The 21,475-nt window shown below is 56.2% G+C and overlaps 1 protein-coding gene across 2 annotated transcripts in view; it reads left to right on the plus strand.

Annotated features, from left to right (window-relative positions):
- CDH4 (cadherin 4) overlaps positions 1 to 21,475 on the plus strand; it is a 522,175-nt gene that overhangs the window by 460,384 nt on the left and 40,316 nt on the right. For both annotated transcript variants that reach the window (XM_035025504.1, XM_035025503.1), the window contains 3 exons: positions 2,405 to 2,560; positions 8,534 to 8,678; positions 20,478 to 20,650. In XM_035025504.1, the coding sequence (XP_034881395.1) occupies positions 2,405 to 2,560; positions 8,534 to 8,678; positions 20,478 to 20,650 (474 nt within the window). The remainder of the gene's footprint in view (positions 1 to 2,404; positions 2,561 to 8,533; positions 8,679 to 20,477; positions 20,651 to 21,475) is intronic.

A 21,475-nucleotide genomic window follows, 5' to 3' on the forward strand; every position in this document is an offset into this window, starting at 1 on the left:
AGGGGCATGTGGGGGGGAGGAGTGGGGTGGGAAGGGGTATGTGGGGGAGAAGAGTGGGGTTGGGGAAGGGTATTGGAGGGGGAGGAGTGGGGTGGGAAGGGGTATGGGGGGGAAGGAGAGGGGGTAGGGAGGGGTATGTAGAGGGGGGAGGAGTGGAGGTGGAGAGGGGTATATGGAAGGAGTAGGGGAGGGGTATGGGAATGAGGGAGGGGTATTTGGAGGGAGAGGGGTTAATGGTGGGGCAGGGGTATTCAGGTGGGGGAGAAGTATGTAGGTGGGGGAGGGTATATGGAGGGGGAGGGGTATGTGGAGGGGGAGGGGTATGGGAGTAGGGATTGTGGAGGGAGAGGTAGAGGGGTATGGGAATGAGGGAGGGGTACTGGAGGGGAGGGGCTAAGGGTCAGGTAGGGTTATGTGGAGAGGTATGGGGGAGGGGAAGGGTATGTGGAAGGGGCAGGGGGGTACATTTCCAAGCCATCACCCAAGATGTCTACTCAACCTCTGTCACCGTGCATGGGTGCAAAAGACTTTCTTGTGATGAGAACTCTGGGGACATGCAAAGATGCAGCAGAATCCCATGAGCTGTGGTCACTGTGCTCTCTGTCTCGTTTTGTGACTCACTTACTCCAGACAGGGAAGTGTGCCCCAGTGTCACCTTCACTCACCTTGCCCCCCACCGCACCCCAGCTCCGGCGAGCATGGTCTGTCCTCCGTATCCATGAGCTCAGGGGTTTCTTCATTCAGTTTTAACTGCAGTCTTGTAATAAAACGCCCGGTCCAACTCTACTCTGTGGAGCCAGAGGCTTTCACTGTGGTCCATTACTTTATAAAATGTTGTACGGCCCCGCCACTTGATTTCCGAAAAAAAAAAAAAAAAAAAAAAAGCTGTATTTTGTAAAGGTGTGCGGTTGACCCCTGAACAATGCAGGGTTGTCGGGGCACCGCCCCCGGCACAGCCAGAAATCTGCATGTTAACTTCTGACTCCCCAAACACCTAACTGCTAACAGCCCACTGTCAGTCAGAAGCCTTACACACAAGATAAACAGGCGATGAGCACATATTTCGATGTTATGTGTATTATAGACTCTGTGCTTACAACAAAGTCAGCTAGAGGAAAGACAGTGCTGTTAAGCAAATCATAAGGAGGAGAAAATATTGTCACGATCCTATACCGCATTTATCGATAAACATCCATGTACAAACGGACCGTCACAAGTCAAACCCGTGTCCAAGAGTCAACCGTATTCAAACTTGAATTCCAGTCTGTTAGTTTGACCTTATCCATCATACCTTTTCAGTCTCTGTGGTTTATTTTCCCACAGCTCGGAGAAGTCAGTTACCTTGCAGTTGGTGACCCCGTTCCCATCAGGTGCCCCTTATCATTACAAGAGCTTTTGCTGCCTCTAAATGGAAGACATGCTTCCTACTTTTAAATCTTTCTATTGAAGTATAATTCACATACAGTATTACATTAATCTCAGGTGTTCAACACACACCTGAATGTCGGGCGACTCGACAGTTATTTACATTATGAAATGCTTGCCAAAAGGAGTGCAATCACCATCTGTCACCATACTGTACGTCTTACCTTTAATTCTACTGTTGTCCTTTTTGTCTCCCAAAGACTAACGTTCTTACCCCATCATCTGGTCCCCTGCCCCCTGGAGAACACAGAACTGTGCGCTCATCTCGGCTCTTCCTCAATCAGACCTCGCTAACTTCCTCGGGAGTTGGGAGCCAGAGAAACGATATTAAGTTGTTTTTCAACAACATCCAGCTTCCCTGTGAAAATACTTCTGTGTGTACATAGTGCTGTAGGCTTCTTGACGACAGGCTTCAGTGTCAAATCTGTGTCTCTGGGCTGGTCGCGGGGCCTTCCTGCCCCTCAGGGACCGGATCCTGTCCCCTGGTGCTTCCGTCAAAGGAGCAAGAAGATGGGACACGGGTGAAAACTTAGGGGGTGTAAATGGGCCAGCTCCCAACCTCTCTTCCCTCTGGACTCTGGGGCGGCTGCTCTGTTGTCCTTCCTCCATCTTTCCCCCGTTGGACGGCGGCTGTTAGGCGTGTTTGCGTCAGGGCTGCAGCCATTTTCCACCGTTGTTTCCAGTCTTCCCAGTGGTGCTGGAGTCTCTACCACGTGTCCCATGCTCCCTGCAGAGACTTTAACTTGGAATATCGTGTCTTATCTTTCCCCGTTACCTGCTGGGCCACTGGGCGTGTAGTTGGTGGCACTCCGTAACTCCCTGACTGCTGACTGCCCTTCCGGTTCCCAAAGTGGTCCCGAAGTACCTCAAGATGGCCAAGTGCAAGGAAATCCGGGGCGGGGCGAGTGTACATTTAGGGAGCATGGCCCCTGCTCCCCACGGCAGGCTGACATGCCTCTCCTCTTGCTCCTTCTTCCAGATCCGGTCTGACAAAGACAACGACATCCCCATCCGGTACAGCATCACGGGCGTGGGCGCCGACCAACCCCCCATGGAGGTCTTCAGCATCGACTCCATGTCTGGACGGATGTATGTCACTCGGCCCATGGATCGGGAGGAGCGAGCCTCCTACCACGTGAGTACCTCAGGCCTTGGGTTCCTACCTTTAGAAGGAGAATGTGGCTCATACTTTCAGACTCTTACCTCTTGTGTATCCCACTTCATCTCACATCCATACATCCATCTATCCATCCATCCATCCATCAATTCCTCCATCCATTCTTTCCTTCATCCATCCATTCTTCCATCCATCTACACATCCGTCCATCTACTGATCCATCCATCCACCCATCTACTGATCAATCTATCCATCCATTCTTCCATCTATTCCTTCCTTCATCCATCTATTCTTCCACCCATCTATGCATCCATCTACTCATCTATCCATCCATTCTTCCATCCATCCCTCCATTTACCCATCCACTGATCCATCCATCCATCCATCCATCCATCTGTCCATCTGTCCATCCATCCATCCCTCCATTCATCCATTCCATCTATGAATCTACCCATCCATCCACCCACCCATCCATCCATCAATCCACCCATCCAGGGGATATTTCTCAAGCATCTAGTATGTGTCAGGCCCTGTGGTTGGCAATAGGCCTGAAGTGATAACATGAGTAAACATGGCCTCACTCTGGGGGAGCTTACACTGGGATTAAGAGGCATCAAAACCTCTTGGCCTGAAGCCCTTAAGAAAAGCTGTGTCCCCAGATTCTTCAGCAGCCAGACCACAGGCCTTGAGGAGAGTGGGTGTAGTTACTGAAACACCTCTGCGTCCTGCCCTAGAGATGCCATTGGAAATGGGCATGTGGCTGGCATCCTGACTGCCTCTCGGACAGTGGGGGCCAGGGTCAGAGAGAAGGAAATATAAGGGAAATAGACTGTTTTGTTAGCTGGTTCAAAAAAGAGCTTCCCTTGGATGCCTGAGTATCTAAAGGAAAATCATCGTCTCTTTTCTGAGCCAGACTGATGATTTTATTTACGGGGCTAGGGAATGTGGAGGAAAGCACGCAGACATTGAAACCCCGGCAGCGGGCAGCCGCTGACACTCAGGCACACTTTGCCTCTGGCTTCCAGGCAGACAATTTCAGGGGTGCTTTCCCCCCTGGAAGGGGCCCTCGGGGACCTCCTCTGAGGCACTGGTGAAATAAGGCGTGGTCGTTCCCACACCAAACACTTACCAGGGACCAGACCCTGGGGACGCACTACCCCTGCTCCCTGCCCTTCTCTCTCCCTCCCTCCCCTGTGGTCTGTCTACCCTCCCAGAGGCACATGCCCCTCCTAGAATGCCTTGTTCCAGGCATTTGTGCCCCGGAGTCTAAAGGGATGCTCAGCCAGTGGTTGGGACGAGCAAATGTTTCCAGCGAGTGAGAACAGAAGGAAGGGGGGCAGCTGCTGGCTTGCTGCATTGCCCACCTGGCCAGGGGTCCCTCTGCCCTGCAGTCTTTGACCCTGATTGGCCGAAGACCTTGAGAGCCTCCTCCGACATTGGAGGCTTTGTCTCCAAATGGCCCCACAGAGAGGCCACTTGCTGATGCTCATGTTCACCTCTTCAAGATTAGACAGAGTCCTCTTTAATTATCACGGTCACCCCTCCTCCTGGGCCCAAGCAGCCCCACGCCTCTCTCCAGGAGGCCAGACAGCGGGGTTGGCCCCAGGCGGCTCTGGTGTCCCCTGGAATGTCACACGGTTGCTTCAGCGGTTTGGGGAGGGAGGAGCTCTCGGCGGGGCACCTCTCCTGCCTTCCTCGGGGCTCCAGCGACCCCTGCTGTCCCCAGCACCGGTGTCTTCTCTGGCTGTTTCTTATGGCGCTTCCAGACCAAACGAAAGCTTTTGTCGTAAACCCTGGGCCGGGCTGCCCTGCAGAGCCTGCGGCTCGGCGAGCCACGGCCCTGGTGAGCCTGGTGGGAAGGGGCTGCCCCGGGCCAGGCCTGCTCAGCTCCTGATGTCGGGACGGCTACAGAGTCCAGGGCCCCGTGCAGAATGAAGTGGGGGGCCCTCATCTGGACCAGGGATTTCAGGTCAGTGACAGCAGAGCATTTAACCACACACGGTCCCTCCTGTGCGTCGGGCCTGCAGGCTGTGCGGTCTCAGGCCGTGAAACTGGCCCCCTTCGAGGACGGGCAGCGCAGGTGGGCTGCCAGCCAAGCCCGCTTCGGAGGACGCGGCCCCAGCGCCTGCTGACTGCAGATCCACCCCTGAGAGAACCCACACCCAGTGGGAAGGCGCTCCCTTTCATTTTATTTACTTGGGAAACCTTGAGCTCAAAAGGAGACCTGCTTTTGGTATTTCTGGGTAACTGTTTCTCCTCGGCATTTCACACCAAAGTCAGCACTGGAATTCCCGGTTCCCCCGCAAGAGTCCAGCCCCGCCCTCCTGCCGCCGCCCGAGCTGGCTCAGCCCAGAGGACGAGGACGCAAGGGGCGTCTGAAGGCCGATGGCCGCTCCAGGGAGTGCGTCGCCTGCCCGCCCCCGTTGCTCCAAGGGCAGGATGGTCGATCCACCAAGTGCCAAGGCAGTGACTAGCGTCCTGCAGAACAACCTAGGCCCCCTGCACCTCTCACGCACACCTCCATTTCCGCTTGTTCCTTTCGCCCGATGTGACCCCAAAGCCTCGCTCAGCACCAGACTCTGCGCAGGAGACACGTGGCGTCCGAAGTTAGATGGCTCTGCGACAGGCCCCCTCAGAAAAGCCGGGGGTCACAGGCTGGCAGTCCCCAGGGATCAGGGTGGCATGCTGGGCCTGGAGGGGAGGCCTCTGGTCCTCTGCAAGGACGCCTGCAGGCCACAGCCCCTCCTCACCCAAGCCGGCCAGAGAGGAAGCAGAGAACTCGGCCAGGGGGGCGGGGTGGGGGGGAGGGGAACCGTCCACCTGTCCCTGCACACTCGGCTCCGTGTCTGGGCCTCCATGGACCTGCTCACCTCCAGACACTTGGCACACGTTCCCTTCTGTCTCCCGCCACGTCCTGAGGTTGCATCTTGGGAGATGAGAAATCCAACCATGCCACCATGTATTAAGTGTTTCCTGCTTGCTCTCATGAACTAGGAAATGTGCTCCAGGGGGGTACCCACCTCAACCTCCTCAGGCCCCATCTCAGAAGTGAGGAATGTCTCCCGGGGCCACCCCTGGCTGCTCACCCCTAGACCCCACAAGGTGACAAGTCGGTGGGAGATGACGGGACCCAGATCGGGGGAGAGGTCAAGTCCATATGCCGAATTCCAGATTGAAACCTCATGTTCCAACTTGCGACTCTCTGTCCCAGCGCGGTGAAGCCCTCGGGAACTCTCCCGTCCTCCCTGGGGTTGGGAAGCCGCTCTGGGCAGTCCTCACACTCCTTGTGAGACTAAGGCATGAGCCCCTCTCAGGACTGTCACCTCGCAGGACGCACACCAGAGCCTTCGGGGGCAGCTTGCAAGTGTGTCAGCTCCCTCTGCCGCGTAACAAACAGGCACAAACTCAGCGGCTTAAAATGACACCCATTTCCGGGCTCGTGTTCTGTAGGTCAGAAGTCTGGTGGGCTCTGCCTTAGGGTCTCACAAGGTGGAAATCAAGGTGATGCATACCTGGAGGCGTCTACTTCCTGCTCATCCAGGTTGTGACGGATCCAGATCCCCCTTTTCCCGCTGACTGTCAGCCAGGGCCCCTCTCACCCCCTTAAGACACCCGCATTCCTCAGCACGTGGCCCCCTCCACTTTCTCCAGCAGCTATGCCCTGAATCTGCCCTAAGCGTCAGCTTCTGACTCCCGTGCAGCCACCAGCCAAGGCAGCACCGTGATTTTAGCGCCACGAGGCTGCCTCGTCCCACCCAGACATTTCCCCCCATGTCTAAAATGTAGCCCAATCACGGGGCGACCCCCCCATTGCATCCACATCTGGGGATCCACACCCCACATCCTCTGGCACCTTTGACCATGTCTCCCACCTGAGAGCAAGCTGATGAACTGTGGACACGGGTCACTCGGAGACCACCAACAACACGTCAGTGTTCAAATGCATGAAATGAAGAATGGTCATGTTGGCTTTTGCAGGATGATTCTCTAGAAGGTTCTCCGGAGGGTTCCATACATAAGACCTGAATGCTGCCACTACTCTCATCTTGGGCAAATTTCCTAATCCTCCTGCGCCTCCCTTGCCCCATCCGTGAAATAAAGATCGGGACGATAGTGTGTCAAGGGTGCTCGTGGAAGCTGAGGCGGGTCACCCACACGGTCACCGACGCGGGCGCGTCCAGGGCCCACATGGAGAGTTGTGTGGTCCAGGCTCCAGGAGGAAGCCGGCGGCCTGCAGTTAGGACACAAAGCAGAGCGAGCTGCTGAGAGGAGGCGGGCATGCACGCACGAGTTCCTCCCTGCTCCTGTCCCCGCGGGGACGCGACACCAAGCCCCTGCGTTCGTGTTTCCCCGTCTCGCTTCCACGGCGAGAAGGGACAGACGTCCTGCTCACGGCATCGCAGGGGCGGCAACCTCCCTTTGCATGCGAGGCTCGGGTTGGCAGGTCACGGAGGGGACCAGAGCTCCCCCGGTGCCACCGTGTCTCCGCACCAGGATGGGACGGCCCCCGCTAAGCCCACAGCGTGTGCCCAGCCCGAGAGGTGGACGGCGGCCTCCCTGCCAGGCCACGCTGCCAATGCCAACAGTGTCACCTTTAACTGTAGCCCCGAAGTACCTTTTCTCAGCGGCTTCTTGACCCGCTGGAAGAGCTGAGATGCAGGACGGGGGGCAGGGTGGGCCCGAAACTGCGAGGGGTGCTTCCCGGCCCTTCCACGCGGTGCTCGGAGCCGAGGCGCCGGGGGTGCGGTCACCTCTGGCCCCCCGGGAATCGGGCCTAATGTGTGTCCTTGCAACATCGCAGGCCGGCGTCCCCTGGGAGGCTTCTCAAACACCCCAGTTCAAGGGTAAAATTCCACTCAGGGCCATGGGGACCGAACCAAACGCCGGGGCTGGTGTAGACACTGTTGGCCGGAGCCTCCCTGGGGCAGGAGCACCGCCTCCTCCTTCCCAGAGGCTGGTAGGGCGGCCATGACGCGGGGCACCAAGGAGGAGAGGGCCGTGTGCACCCCCCGCCCGGAGACACTTCCCCCCACAGGCCGCAAGCACGCGCTCTTCTCACACCCTGGGCGTGGTGCTGTCCTGTGGCAAAGACCTCGAGGTCCGATGTGAACAGCTTGCAAGGTGATGGGGTGTCAGCTGAGATGTGTGAAGGTCACAGCTCTGGTGTGGACAGACCTCAGGGAGACCCTGCCCCTTTCCACCCCCTGTTCCCCCCCAAATCCCAGGTCCTGCATGACCCTCCCCAGCCCCCCTGCTGCCCCCAGGCCTCCGCTGCTCCATGTCTCCTTTGGGACCTCACACCTATTCCTCTCCCTGTCCCATTCACCAGGCCACAGCGCAAACGTCACCTCCTCTGAGACGCCTGCCTGGCCTCCTCCCAACCCCAGCCAGTCGCTCCATGTGCCTTCTCTCCCTTCTTGGTGTCCGTCTCCCTTCTCGACGAGAAGCCCCAGGGCTGGGCCTTGTCTGGACCACTGAGCAATAATCTAGGGTCCAGCCGGTGCCTGGTACATGGAGGCCCTTGACAGATCCTGGTTGAGTGGATGAACTGATAAATGAATGAAAAATCCAAAAATTGGGGTGCCTGGGTGGTTCAGTTGATGAAGCATCCGACTCATGGTTTCAGCTCAAGTCATGACCTCAGGGACCCGCGTCAGGCTCTGCGCTCAGTAGAGAGTTTGCTTGTCCCTCTTTCTTCCCCCCTCCCCTGCTCGCTTTCTCTCTCTCTCTCTCTCTCTCAAATGGATAAATAAAATCTTTACCCCCAAAAAATCCAAAAATTAAGGGTCCTCTCACAGCTCTTCCCCGTGTCTCCAGAGGAGAGCACCAAGGCTCAGAGGAGTTTCATGGCATGTCCAAGGCCCACCCCCCTGCCAAGACTGTCCCTTGGGAGACCCAGGCCCTTACGTCAGCACCAGCCCAGAGCTGTGGGCCTGCAGGAACCTGCCCTGGGCTGTCCCCAAGGCTGACAGTGTCTATGCTGCTTTCCAGCTCAGAGCGCACGCAGTGGACATGAACGGCAACAAGGTGGAGAACCCCATCGACCTGTATATCTACGTCATCGACATGAACGACAACCGTCCCGAGTTCATCAACCAGGTCTACAACGGCTCCGTGGATGAGGGTTCCAAGCCAGGTGAGCCCCCGGCCCCTGAGGAGCGCCGAGTGAGTGGGAGTCAGCAGGCGAGGAGGCCCCATGCTCAGGGAGCCGTGACCACCCCACGGGCCTCCTCCCCATGGAGGCGCTCACTTAGCAGGTGCATGTCGCACGCACTGCAGGCCGCACGGGACCCCGGGAGCAGGGCCCCTGCTTCACGGGCTCCTAGGTCCAGAGGGGGGTGCAGACAAAAGCCAAGCTAAAGCAAGTACTTAAAGCCACAGCACGGATAGTAAGGCTCGGAAGGAACCCGGGGCGCTGAGAGTCGTGGAGGCGCCTGTAGGTCAGGGAGGACCCCTCTGTGGAGATGACATAGAGGCTGAGAGCTGAGGCATGACAAGGAGCCTCTTGGAGAGAAGGTCTGGGGGGTGGGGGTGTGTTGGAAGGGAGCCTGGGGAAGGAAAAGGCACGGGCAGAGGTCCTGGGGCAGGAGACGAGGTCAGAGAGAAGACCCGACATCCGAGGTTTCCCGCACCACACTTTCCATTTTATTCCAAACCCCGTAGGAAGCCCACGAGAAGGCCAGACTCCCGCGGCCCCAAGCGGTGAGCCCACATGCCTGCAGGCCTCAGTTCCCCTCTGAGCTGACCCAAGGGCCAGTCTTACCCCAGACTTCAGTTTGGCATAGATGACCTTGACCACGTGATCGTGCGCCACGGCCCTTGCTAAGCATGTCTCTGCAGGGGAAGGGCCCCTTCCCTCTCCTCTTTAGCAAAGACAAACCTGAAGGTCCCAGGAGGTGTGTGGGGGGGCCAGAACCCCCAGCCGATGCTAGACCTGGCCTGGGAACCGGCAGCAGCACCTGGGAATGCAGTAGAAATCTAGAACCTCTCAGCCCACCCCCCTCCCCGACTCAGTCTCTGTAGGTGAGCAGCGCAGCCCTGCACTGCCTGATGTCTCCTGCAGGGACAGGGGGCATCCCTGGGCCAGGTGCCCAGCCGAGGGCTGGGCGGGTGGAGCTGAGCTGAGCACCCCCAGGGCCGCCAGGAGTAGCCACTGAAATGCAGGATGCCCAGGGGCACGGGAGGATCAGAACAACTATTTTCATGCATACTTATGCACCAGGCAACATTTAGGAGCCGCCTACAGTGACGAAGTACTGCTTTTGTCCTGAACTTCAAGTGTCCCCCGGCGTCTGTAGCTTAGCGGGCAACCCCACCCCGGCGGCCCTGGCGAGTATCCCGTCCCAGGAGGGCGTCCGGGCTCCTGGGAAGCCCTGTGGCTATGGGCACACGGACCCTCGAGCACCGGGAGCCTGAAGCTCAGCCGGCTTCCCGCTTCCTGTGGTCGGAGGGGTCAGCCGCATCCCATGCAGCCCACGGTGGGGTGGCGAAGCCAAGCATTTATCATCGCTTCCCCGCCCGGAGCAGGTTGTCATAGTTCTGTCTCCAGGGGCTGCTTTTTCAGCAAGGTGAACTGTGTTTTTGATTGATTGTCTCGGAATTGCGAGACGCAGGCCAGCCCGGTGTCAGTGAAGGGACGGCATGTGACATTATGTCTGCCCACACCTTGGGCAGCTTCTCCCCACAGCCTCTGAGGAGCAGGGACAGGCTGCCGACGGGCAAATTAGCTCCAAGCGGCCAGCTCCTTAGGCAAAGGGGTGGGGTCGTGGGTGTCAGGCTTGGGGGTGCTTTCTCGTTAGCACAGATATGGCGGGCCTCTCTCCCCACGACCCGGCACACTCCATAAAGGTGCCTGGATATCATAAATCACACCTCCCTTGTCTTACTTTAGAACAAATCAATAGAGAAAGTCTTCCCAAATGTGTAACTGGCTTTACTCCTTAGGATAACAAAAGCAGCAAATTGTTGTGGCTCCTCCTCAAAATCCTGATAAGCTTTTAAGTTGGAGATCGGAGCTGCCCCTGCCCCCCCATCGCCCCATCACCCCAGCTCCACAGGGCCACTTGGAATGCCGAGCATGGCCTGAAAGACCGGAAGGCTGGTGTGGATCCCAAGATGGGTCCTCTTTCCCCGTTCACTCCTGTGTCTTTCATGGACTGTTTGCACTAGGTGTGGACTGACTTTCAGGGTCCCTGGGGGACCCCGCATCTGTCTCTGATCCCGGAACAGCCCTCAGAGGGGAACAGGGATGCCACGGCTTTGTGCAACGCCCGGGACGCAGCGGGGCCGTGCTGCTCCCTCACGTGCCCGGCCAAGGCGAGTTGACCCCAGACAAAGCATGCCGTGGTGTCCTGGAGGCAGAAGTGCCCAGGGCTCGGAAACAGTCTCCGGGGTGTCCTCCCTTGCGTCGGTTAATCACCGTAATAGAAGGTTTCACTCGGTGCCTTTGCGGGGTAAGGAAAACCTATCACCAGAAATTAGCCCTTATTCCCTGGCATGATGGGTTAAGGAAAGGTTTCAGATGTACATTCTAAAGGAAAACAAATGGAAAGATGTGTTAAACATTGACTCACCCAGATACAAACCTTTTAAGGTTTGGGTAGTTCATATGAGGACATTAGCAAAGTGACTCAGGGGTGGAGTCTCAGGAGGAGCCCGCATTCACCCCTCATTCTTTCCCCAGCCCCGGTGCCCCGCCGTGGTACGGAATCCTCTTTGGTGACAGGCTCGGAGGGTGTGGAAGCCCCAGGGTGGCCCGTCCTATCTGGTGCAGCAATGGTCATTGTGGTTTGGGGTCAAGGGTGCCCGCTGCTCTGATCTCAGCTGTTAGATTTCTGGGTCTCCAAAACCCACCTTGAGAGCCCCTGGAAAAGGGAATGCATTGGCTCACATAATTGCCAAGTCCAGAGACAGGAAGCAATCTCGGGTGCTGTGGCTAGAGTGGGACTGGCCAGGGCCTTGCTTACCTCGGTCTGACTCTCCCCTCCTCGGTGCTGGCTCATTCTCAGGGAAGTTCTCTCTTCCTGTGGACAAGACGCCTCAGCAGCTGCAGACATAACCATGAGCCCTGGGAGAGGGCCCACTTCTTGCTGGAGTCCAGCAGGGGCCCTGGGAGATCCCCGTGATCTGGCTTGGGTGCTGTGCCCATCCTGAGGCAGTCCCCACGGCCAGTGCATGGACAGTGAGCCTCTTTCAGGCACAAACAGAGTCCGGTTCTACACCCCTCCAAGTCATTGGGTCTGACCCTGTGGCTGGTGTGGATCCCCCCCAAGGAAAACCAGATCGTTGCTTCAGAAAAGGGGGCTGGATACCAGGTAGGCTCAAATAGCAGGTGTGCATCACATGCAGTTGTAAGAAATAATAGAGACACCCCACAAATCTTCACCCGTTTCCCCCGGTGGGAACAGCTCGCAGAACTGTCATGCATGATCACGCCAGGACGTGACACTGGTGCAATCACAGGCCTCACTCACACGTCGGCAAGTTTCCCAGCGTGCGCCCACGCAGACGTGCGTGGGTGCGCTTCCGTGCAGTCTCCCCACGTGTGTAGATTCCTGTGACCGCGGTCAAGCGGCTGAACAGCTCCTTCGGCAGGGCCCCTGTACTGCCTTTCAGAACGACAGCTTCTTCCCTCCCCCACCACCCGCCCACCGACCCACCATCCCTAACCCCTGCCAGGCGCTGCTCTAAGACCTCCCTTCGGATGCCCTTCTTTAACGCTGCGACAGCCCTACCAGATAAGCACGTTTCTTTTCCCCACTTTGGAGATAAGGGAGCGAAGGCATAGAAAGGAGGCAAGATTTATTTTTTTTTCCTTTTTTTTTTATTCTTATGTTAATCCCCATACATTAATTACATCATTAGTTTTAGATGAAGTGTTCCATGATTCATTGTTTGTGCATAACACCCAGTGCTCCATGCAGAATGTGCCCTCCTCAATACCCATCACCAGGCTAACCCATCCTCCTCCCCTCTAGAACCCTCAGTTTGTTTTTCAGAGTCTGTCATCTCTCATGGTTCGTCTACCCCTCCGATTTCCCCCGCTTCATTCTTCCCCCTCCCGCTACCTTCTTCTTCTTCTTTTTTTTTTTTCCTTAACATATATTGCATTATTTGTTTCAGAGGTACAGATCTGAGATTCAACAGTCTTGCACAATTCACAGCACTTACCAGAGCACATACCCTCCCCAGTGTCTATCACCCAGTCACCCCATCCCTCCCCCCCACCCCCCACTCCAGCAACCCTCAGTTTGTTTCCTGCGATTAAGAATTCCTCATATTAGTGAGATCATATGATACATGTCTTTCTCTGACTGACTTATTTCACTCAACATAATACCCTCCAGTTCCATCCACATCATTGCAAATGGCAAGATCTCATTCCTTTTGATGGCTGCGTAATATTCCATTGTGTATATATACCACTTCTTCTTTATCCATTCATCTGTTGATGGACATCTTGGCTCTTTCCACAGTTTGGCTATTGTGGACATTGCTGCTATAAACATCGGGGTGCACGTACCGAAAGGAGGCAAGATTTAAACCCAGGCAGTCTGGCTCGTGAGCCACGGTGCTCACCATGGTACACACTGCTTCCCCTCCCCAGTCTGTGTCAGGAATGCATCAGCCGCAAGTCACAGAAAACCCACCTTTGTACCAGGAGGGGTTTGGGGGAGAGCTTGAAGTTCCCATGCCTCTCCCTCTGGTTTCTCACCCCATGGTCCCTTGGAGGCTGCAGTGCCTCCAAGCATCACATCCACTATCAGGCAGAAGGAAGGAGAAGGAAAGAGAAGGACAGAATGTAGCTCGGGCAGTGTCTCCCCAGAAAAGCACAGGTTGTGTAAGAAAGTGCCTTTCTCCAGGATAGAAAAATATAAACCCCACCCTCAAGAAGTCCATCGTCCAGTTGAGGAACCCAGAAATCCGTACGTTATGTACGTGTGAACGAGTGGTAGAGATGCACATCCAGCAAAGGCAGAGAAGCAAACATGCCAGGCCTTCAGGAAAGGAGAGCATTCTCCTGCCTCAGGGCCTTTGCACATGCTGTGTCCTCAGCCTGAATGTCCTCTCCCCAGTCACTGTGACACTGGCCCCTTTTCCTCCCCCAGCTCACATATCACTCCTGCAGAGGTGTCTGCCCTGCCTGCTTTCCATTAATACTGCCTTACTTGTTGGGTTAGTTACTCAGTTTGCGGCCAGCTTGCAGCACTGGGCAGAGATCCTATCTGTTCTCCTCACCTGGACAACAGCAGGACTCAGTGGACCCCAGCCCTCGCCTGACCCTCTGGAGGCTACCCGGTGCTCAGGACAGGCCCGGGTCCTGCGCCCTGGAGCTCGGAGCTGCTCGGCCATCAGCTCTACCAGGCAGGCTTCGCGAACCTCACAAGGAAAGAGTAATAATCCACAGTGATTATCTTTTAACTAAAAAAGGCTTTAATTGGAATTCCTGATTTCCCTAACCCCTTGTAAGTGTGTGAGGGCCTATGTTATAAATTCTGAAATTAACGTCCCCTTAAAATATTAAATAGCAGAGAAATCTATATGCTGAAAATGAAGTCAAAGAAGGCTTCGTCTAGATAATGCAGTTTTTGCTTAAATAGATTATTCTATTAGCGGCCCGTTTATTTATTTATTTTATTTCTGTGCCGGCGGAGTTCTCCCTGAGATGAATGCCACGGACTAATGCACAGATGGCACCACATACTCGAAAGTCATCTGAATATTAAGAATTTAAATCTTTAGCCTCAGTGATTTGAGCAGAAAGCCAATTATGGGGCTGAATTAGTTTTCAAATTAAACTGCAGTTTAAGGCTTGTGAAATTAATCCTTTAAGGCGGACGGCAGCGCTCGAACATGAATTCTGAGGGAGAGCCGACCCTCCGCTTTCTCCCCTTTTCCTGTTGGTGCAGCCAGTAAAGAGACGCCCTGCACCTCGGGCGGCGGGCAGCGTCCCCGCTTAGATGAAAACACAATCCTGACGTTCTGTTTCATTTGCCAAGAAAAATGGAAACCTCGCTGCTGGCAAGAGAGGCCGGAGCAGGCGCCCAGAGGAAGGAAGGATCCCTGGAAGGATGCTTCGCTCCAGGCCCGTGTAGGGGGGATGCACCTTCACTCCCACATGGCTGCAGAAGTGAGCTGCTAGTGTGAGTTCTTCCTCCTCGCAGGGCACCCCCGGGACTGCAGCCAAATGGCTCCCGTGGACACACCATGGGATGTTCCGGGTGCACTCCGTGTAATTGGGATCGCTGGGGCTCAAGGTTGTGTGTGGACTCAGACCCGGCCGGCCGGAGGAGGCAGGAGGCCCAGGAGCACCTGCAGGCCAGGGCCACACCGACCAGACACTCGGGGACTGGCCCTGCTCACGCCCCAGGCACCAGCTCACAGGCAGCTCTTCTGCTCACCCCGCGCCCCACAGAGGACATCCCGCTTCCAGAAGAGGACCCCCAGGCTCCAGAAAGCTCAGTGACGGTGCAGAACCAGGCCCCGGGAGCGGCAGCCAGGGTCTGATCTGGACTGAGCCCTGCCGGTCCCACCCTGAGCCCAGCTTGGCCTCAGAAGTCACCCAAGGCCACAGAAAGGCATCTCTTTGGAAAGGTCTCTCATCTCGTGCCTTGTCAGCCAGGGGTCAGCTGCGCCCACCTCAGCCCCAGCTTAATCCCTGTACTGGGTGGAATGGTGTCCACCCAGAACCTCAGAATGTGGCCGTCCTCGGAAACAGGATCTTTGCAGACGTAGTCAAGACGAGCTCTGATCCACTAGGACTGGTGACCCTTTAAGAAGGAGAGATTAGGACCGAGGCTGACACCTTGATTTTGGACTTCTGGCCTCCAGAACTGGGAGATAATAAAGTTCTCTTGCTTACGGCCGTCCCCTTGGCCTGGCACACCTTCCTAGCCCTCCTGCACCTTCTCTGTGCCCAAGGGAAGTCCACCCACCCTGCCCGAGCCTTGTAGGAGGGTGCGAGGTCATGGCCATCAGCCACTGCCTGTTGGGGCCCCAGCTCTAGAGCCAGGCGTGGGGTCCATCCACCCAAACCCCAGCGTGGAAGGGTGTGGAGGAGGCCACAGCGTCTACTGCAGGCTGTGAGGACCGCCGGGCTTCAGGGAAAAGAACGCCACGACCAAGGCCAGAACGGGGGTCAGAACGGGAAGCCGTTGCATGTCAGGAGGAGACGGCGGCACGGGGACCCACAGCTCAGGGCCCGGGCAGGGTGCAACCCAGGTTAGAGCACGGCCCTGGCTCAGCACACGTCCTGTGCCCACTGGGTGGGCACACACACGTGGGGTCTAGACCATGCACAGACAGGAAGGAAGGCTGCCCCCGCCAAGAGGGCCCTCCAGGCTCTCAGGAATTCCTCCAGCGTCTAGCCATCTCCTCTGGCCTGGGCTCTGCTCCAGGGCCCTGAACGCTCCTATTTCATCCCTGCTGTTCCACAGACCCTGTCCCTTTCCCACTCGGGGTAGGGCGCTCCCACATGCGTCAGCCACCTGACCATGGACTGGCGACCCAGCCAGGCTTTCAGAATCCCTCCTTCTTGAGAGAAACCAAGTCGCAGTTTAGGCTCTAAACACAAAGTCACATCTTCTATTTCTCAGTTGCCTTTTTTCTTTTTCTATTTTCTTCTTTTTTTTTTTAGTAACATCTTACTTTCTGATAATCGAGTGATAGCCTTTGAAGGAACCGTGGAAGGTACAGAGAAAATCACAAAGGAAAACTCAAACTCCCACATACGGTGCCGCACTCAGAGATTGCATGTCCATCACACGCCCTCTGGCCTCCCCTCCTTTGCATAAACACGTTGTTATTTTAGAGATTGGGGTCACACTGAACAGTCTAGAGCCCTCGTTCTTTTCCAGTGAGCCGCACGTATGTCATGAAAATTTCAAATAACATTAACTATCCTTCTACAACATTTTAATGGCTTCATACTACTCCATGATAGCAAAGTTATGATAACATCATAATTTATTTAACCAACACCCTGCTGTACTACGGTTAATATCATTTGCTTATTGATTGTGCCCATGGCTTGTCTGCACCACCAGATGTGAGCCTCACGGGTCAGGGGTTTTTTCCACTTGAACTTTTTATTTAAGATCGCTGTAGATGGGGGCGCCTGGGTGGCTCAGTCGTTGAGCGTCTGCCTTCGGCTCAGGTCATGATCCCAGGGTCCTGGGATCGAGCCCCGCATCGGGCTCCCTGCTCCGTGGGAGGCCTGCTTCTCCCTCTCCCTCTGTCTGCCACTCTGCCTACTTGTGCTCTCTATCTCTGTTAAATAAGTAAATAAAAATCTTTTAAAAAAAAAAAAAAGATCGCTGTAGATGCACACACAGCGTGCAACCTAAGACAGAGTCCCCAGTCCTTCGGTTCCCCTGGTGGTAACGTGGAAATGAGCGAAGCCCACCCCAATGAGCTCTGTTTATTCAGAGCCAGCTGGAGCCAGGGAGTCGGCCCCCACCACGTGCACTGGGCAAAGACTCGAAGGCGGGCAGCGGAACAGAGAGCTTCATGGTGGGGAAGGGGCCGCTCAGCTGTGCCCTGATGGGGCTTGGGCCTGGAGAAGTGGGAGGTGGACATCCTGTGTCATTAGTTGGGGGCATACTTCTCTGGCTGGCCCTGAGTCAGAAGCCGGGACAAAAACTGGGGAAGCTGTCAGTTATCCATCAAGTCCCCGCAGTTCTGGGCCAATGGTTACAGGGTGACTGGCTTCCTGGATTGTTACTAGAGATAGAGGGTCTGACTTCCTCCAAGTCTGACCTGCGGGGAGCTGGACCTCCCACACTGGTTCCCCTGGCTGGTGGGTAGACCTCCCGGGCCGGGTCCCGCGGACGGTGTGTTAGAGTCCTATCTTCATGTCGGATTGACTGTCATTTCGCGTGTGTTCAGTCTCTCCATCATGTCTTGGCAGAACCACAGGACAATATGCCAGCCAGGATATTTGGGGTGGACACAGTCAAGATACAGAACATTCCATCCCTAGGAGGATCCTCATGTTGGGGATTTAATGGTCACACCCACCCCTGTGCATCGGGGACTTTGTGTATCTCTTTTGCTCACGGACATGCAATGCTGAACACGGTGCTTGGCACATAATGGATATTTAATAAATATTTGTGGAGGATTTCAGGCTTTGCTATCAGGAACCGTGTCAGCACGGACCGCTGGGGGCGCAAATCAATCATCTATTGCATATCTGTGATTTTTTTCCTGAGGATAAATTTCTAGAAGTGGATTTGTCAACTGGACACATTTTAAAGGCACATGGGTATAGAGAGCCAGCTGCGTCCAGAAGCTGAGGCCTTGTGCTCCCTGGACACTGTAGGGGGTAGGGTGCCCATTCCCTGTATATCCCTACTATTCTCTATTGTTGTTATTTTTAAAGAGCATTTGCGTTTGGGGCATGTAAAAACGCCCTTCTTTCGTATCTTTGATCAGTAATAAAATTGTTGTTGTTGTTTTCAAAAAGGAGGAGCAAAGAGTGTCTCTGTGATAAAGATTTGAAATTTAGGCTCCTTGACTGGAGACTAAGCCAAGGGGCCACGGTGGGTGTGTCAGGCGGCGGGGTCACCGGCCAGCTTTTCCTACATTGTACCTTCTGATATTTTCCCATGAAAACGCGCTGGTTTCCATGGGTGGGTTTCATTTGTGTAATCGGAAAAGAATTATTAGAATTCTTTTTTTTTTTAAGATTTTATTTATTTATTTGAGACAGAGAGAATGAGAGACAGAGAGCATGAGAGGGGGGAGGGTCAGAGGGAGAAGCAGACCCCCCACCGAGCAGGGAGCCCGATGTGGGACTCGATCCCGGGACTCCAGGATCATGACCTGAGCCGAAGGCAGTCGCTTAACCGACTGAGACACCCAGGCGCCCGAATTATTAGAATTCTATCATTTGGTTTTAAAAAGCAGACTCCTGAACATAGCAAATAAGGTGGATGCCTAGATGTAACGTGATGTTATAACGAGCCCAAAACTAAAGGACCGGTCTCGTTGCCAAACATTCAGATCCGAGTCCTCCATGTCTGGGGCCCGGGGGGAACAGCAAGGGGCGCAGACTGACTGGGTGGGCTCTGCAAAGCAAGAGCCTCAGCCACATCCAGACTGCACACACTCTGCCTCCAGAACTTTCTCTCAGAAGGCACCAAATTTGATGCTGAGCCTGGGATTTTAAAGCTTTGGGAATACTTCCTCCCCAAACTCTGATGCCCTGGTTCACCAGTCAGGGGCCGTGCTGGGAGCTGGGACTTGGTCAAGGAGTTCATGATGAAGTTGAAGACAGCTGAAACAGGGTTCCTGGGTGCTTAGAGCCCTACCCCCTCCCTGTCCTCTCACCCTCCCCTTCTCAGGCCTGGAGGCCTAGCTGCTCAGCTTGAAACCCCAAGCCCAGTTCAGCCCCAGCTTCAGACATCTACTCCCAAGAAAGGATCGCATCAAGGTAGGGCACACACTCCTCCGCACCCCTGCAGGGCCCCGGACAGCACATTGTTCTGGAGCAAGGAACTGAACTAAAAACATGCAGCTCAGGACAAGGGCCTCCAGGACTCCAGTGCCACAGGGCTAGGAGTTTGTGCCAGTCGGAACTCTGGGTTGCAAGTGACAAAAATTCGAAGTAAAATGGCGTAAGGTGTGAAGGGAAATTCATGGGCTCAATTACACAGAAAGTCTATAGGGTACCTTAAATTTTCTGTTAACCTAAAACTGTTCTTAAAAAAAAAAGTGTGCATGTTTAAAATAGTCTTTAGGTAGGGGCACCTGGGTGGCTCAGTCGGTGAAGTGTCTGCCTTCAGCTCAGGTCATGATCCCCAGGTTCTGGGTTCTAGGTTCAAGTCCCACATCGGGCTCCCTGCTCACTCAGTGCCACCTGCTTCTCAAATAAATAAATAAATAAATAATGATAAAATTAAAAGTCTTTAGGCAATAGCTTCAGGTGCAGGTTGATCCAGGGGCTTCCTAGTGAGAAGCTGTCACCTGAGCCCCTCTTGAGACCCCAAGATGGCCCTGTCCTTCAGCCTCTTTATTTGTGGCCAGAAAGTGACCATCATCCCAGCCTCACTCACTGACACAGGCAGACCCAGGGGCAGGGACAGCATGTTGGTTTCCCAGGAATCCCAGCAAACATGGTTATTGCCAACTCTGATGGGTAAGGTGCCCATAGCTGAACCGATCACTGTGGCCAGGGGGAGGGATGTGCTCAGCCAACCAGGGCCTCGCAAGGCAGGGAAGGATGGACACCAACAGGACCTTCAGGTGCCGCCCTCAGAGAGTGGGGCTGTGCTGTCTTCCACCAGGGAGCTCAGCCCTACGTGTGGTCGGGGAAACAGACACCGAGCAGTGGGGCGGCTCAGGCAGTTGCCCAGCCCCTTGGATCTGAAACGCCTGCACCCCTGCACGTGTGCTCCCCCAGGGTGCACAGCCTCCCCTGCAGGCGCTCCTGCCAGCTCCTTTCCCGTGTGTCCCTCAAGCACGTACTCCATGCCTTCCGCAGAGCCGGCCCCGGGCCAGGCCCCGCTCCTTCTCCGGGCGCCTCCAGGTCCCCACTGCACCACCCTCCATGTGTGCTCGGCGGAGCCCCGGCAAACACTGAGAGCCGGGTCTTGAGCCGTGTGGCTTGGGGAGAGGGAGCTGGGTTCGGAGTTGGAAAAGCTGGCCCTGCAGCCCGTCCTGCTCTCCCCCTGCCCCCCCCGGCCCCCCGCCGCTGAGAGAGAAGGAAGTCAGAGCCGATGCCTCACAGGAACCCTGAGCTCTAGAAGAAGTCCTCCGAAGCCTCGTGGGAAGTGAAGGCGGCAGGTTTGCTTTCCAGCCTGCCTCCGGCGACGTGGGGTTCCCTCCGTCTCCGGGAGATGGGGCTCGGCTGGCGATGTCTGCCCCGGGTGTGCCCCTGGGGCAGCAGCGGACAGAGCAGATCATTCCCGTCTGAGAGCTTTCTCTGTCCCAGGCACCTATGTGATGACCATCACGGCCAATGACGCGGACGACCGCACCACGGCCAATGGGATGGTGCGGTACCGGATCGTGACCCAGACCCCGCAGAGCCCGTCCCAGAACATGTTCACCATCAACAGCGAGACAGGGGACATTGTGACCGTGGCAGCCGGCCTGGACCGAGAGGTGAGGTGGAGGGGGGAGGGGGGCCTCGCCCTTGCGGCCCGTGTGGGAGACGGGACCCCAGCCCAGGTTGGGTGCCCCGGGGGCCCGTCTGCTGCGGCACCTGGCCGGGAGGAAAGCTCTCAGCAAAGCCGTTCCTAAGTGTTCGCCGCCGGCCCTGGGAGCGCACCTGGGAGCGCACCTGGGAGCTGGTCCCCCCGAGAGCTTTCCCAACAGGCGCCGAGGTCTGACCTCTGTGCTCTCAGGAGGCGCCCGCGGCGGGGCCCCGGGGCCGGGGGCCGTTAGCGACCGTCTGAGAGCGTGAGCACCCACCCCCGCCTGGGGCACCAGCCCTACGTCTGACCCGGGCGCCCCCGCCACCATGACCCGGGGCGCACGGACAGGGTGGCACTTTCCACTCAGGGCAGGAATCATCACGGCCAGAGTGACTTCTTTGGTGCTGGGTACGAGGACTTCCCAGCTTCGCGGCCCTTCCCGTGACCCCAGGAGGCCGCACCTCTGTTGTATCCACCTTCGCTCACCCCATCCGTGTGGACTCCAGTGTCCGCCCCGCCCAGAGCCAGACCCTCAGGAGAGGGCGGCATGAGGTGGCTTTGCTGCCACCGGACTGCCATTTTCCCATCGAGTGCGGGGGCGTCTCCAGGCACTGGGCCACTGTTCCCATCTGGGTAGATGACACTGTCCTGGGCACCTGCCTCCCGGGCACCTGCCTCCGGGGCCCCTGGAAGGGTCAGCAGCAGCTCCGGGCTGAAAGCCCCCGGCTGGCGGCACTGAGTAAGCACGCTCAGCTTCCCAGACCAGCATCTCTCCTGCCTCTGGGCCTCCATG

The sequence above is a fragment of the Mirounga leonina genome, unplaced genomic scaffold (assembly GCF_011800145.1).
Source record: "Mirounga leonina isolate KUSES-001 unplaced genomic scaffold, KU_Mleo_1.0 Mir_195, whole genome shotgun sequence".
NCBI classification, from domain to species: Eukaryota; Metazoa; Chordata; class Mammalia; order Carnivora; family Phocidae; genus Mirounga; species Mirounga leonina.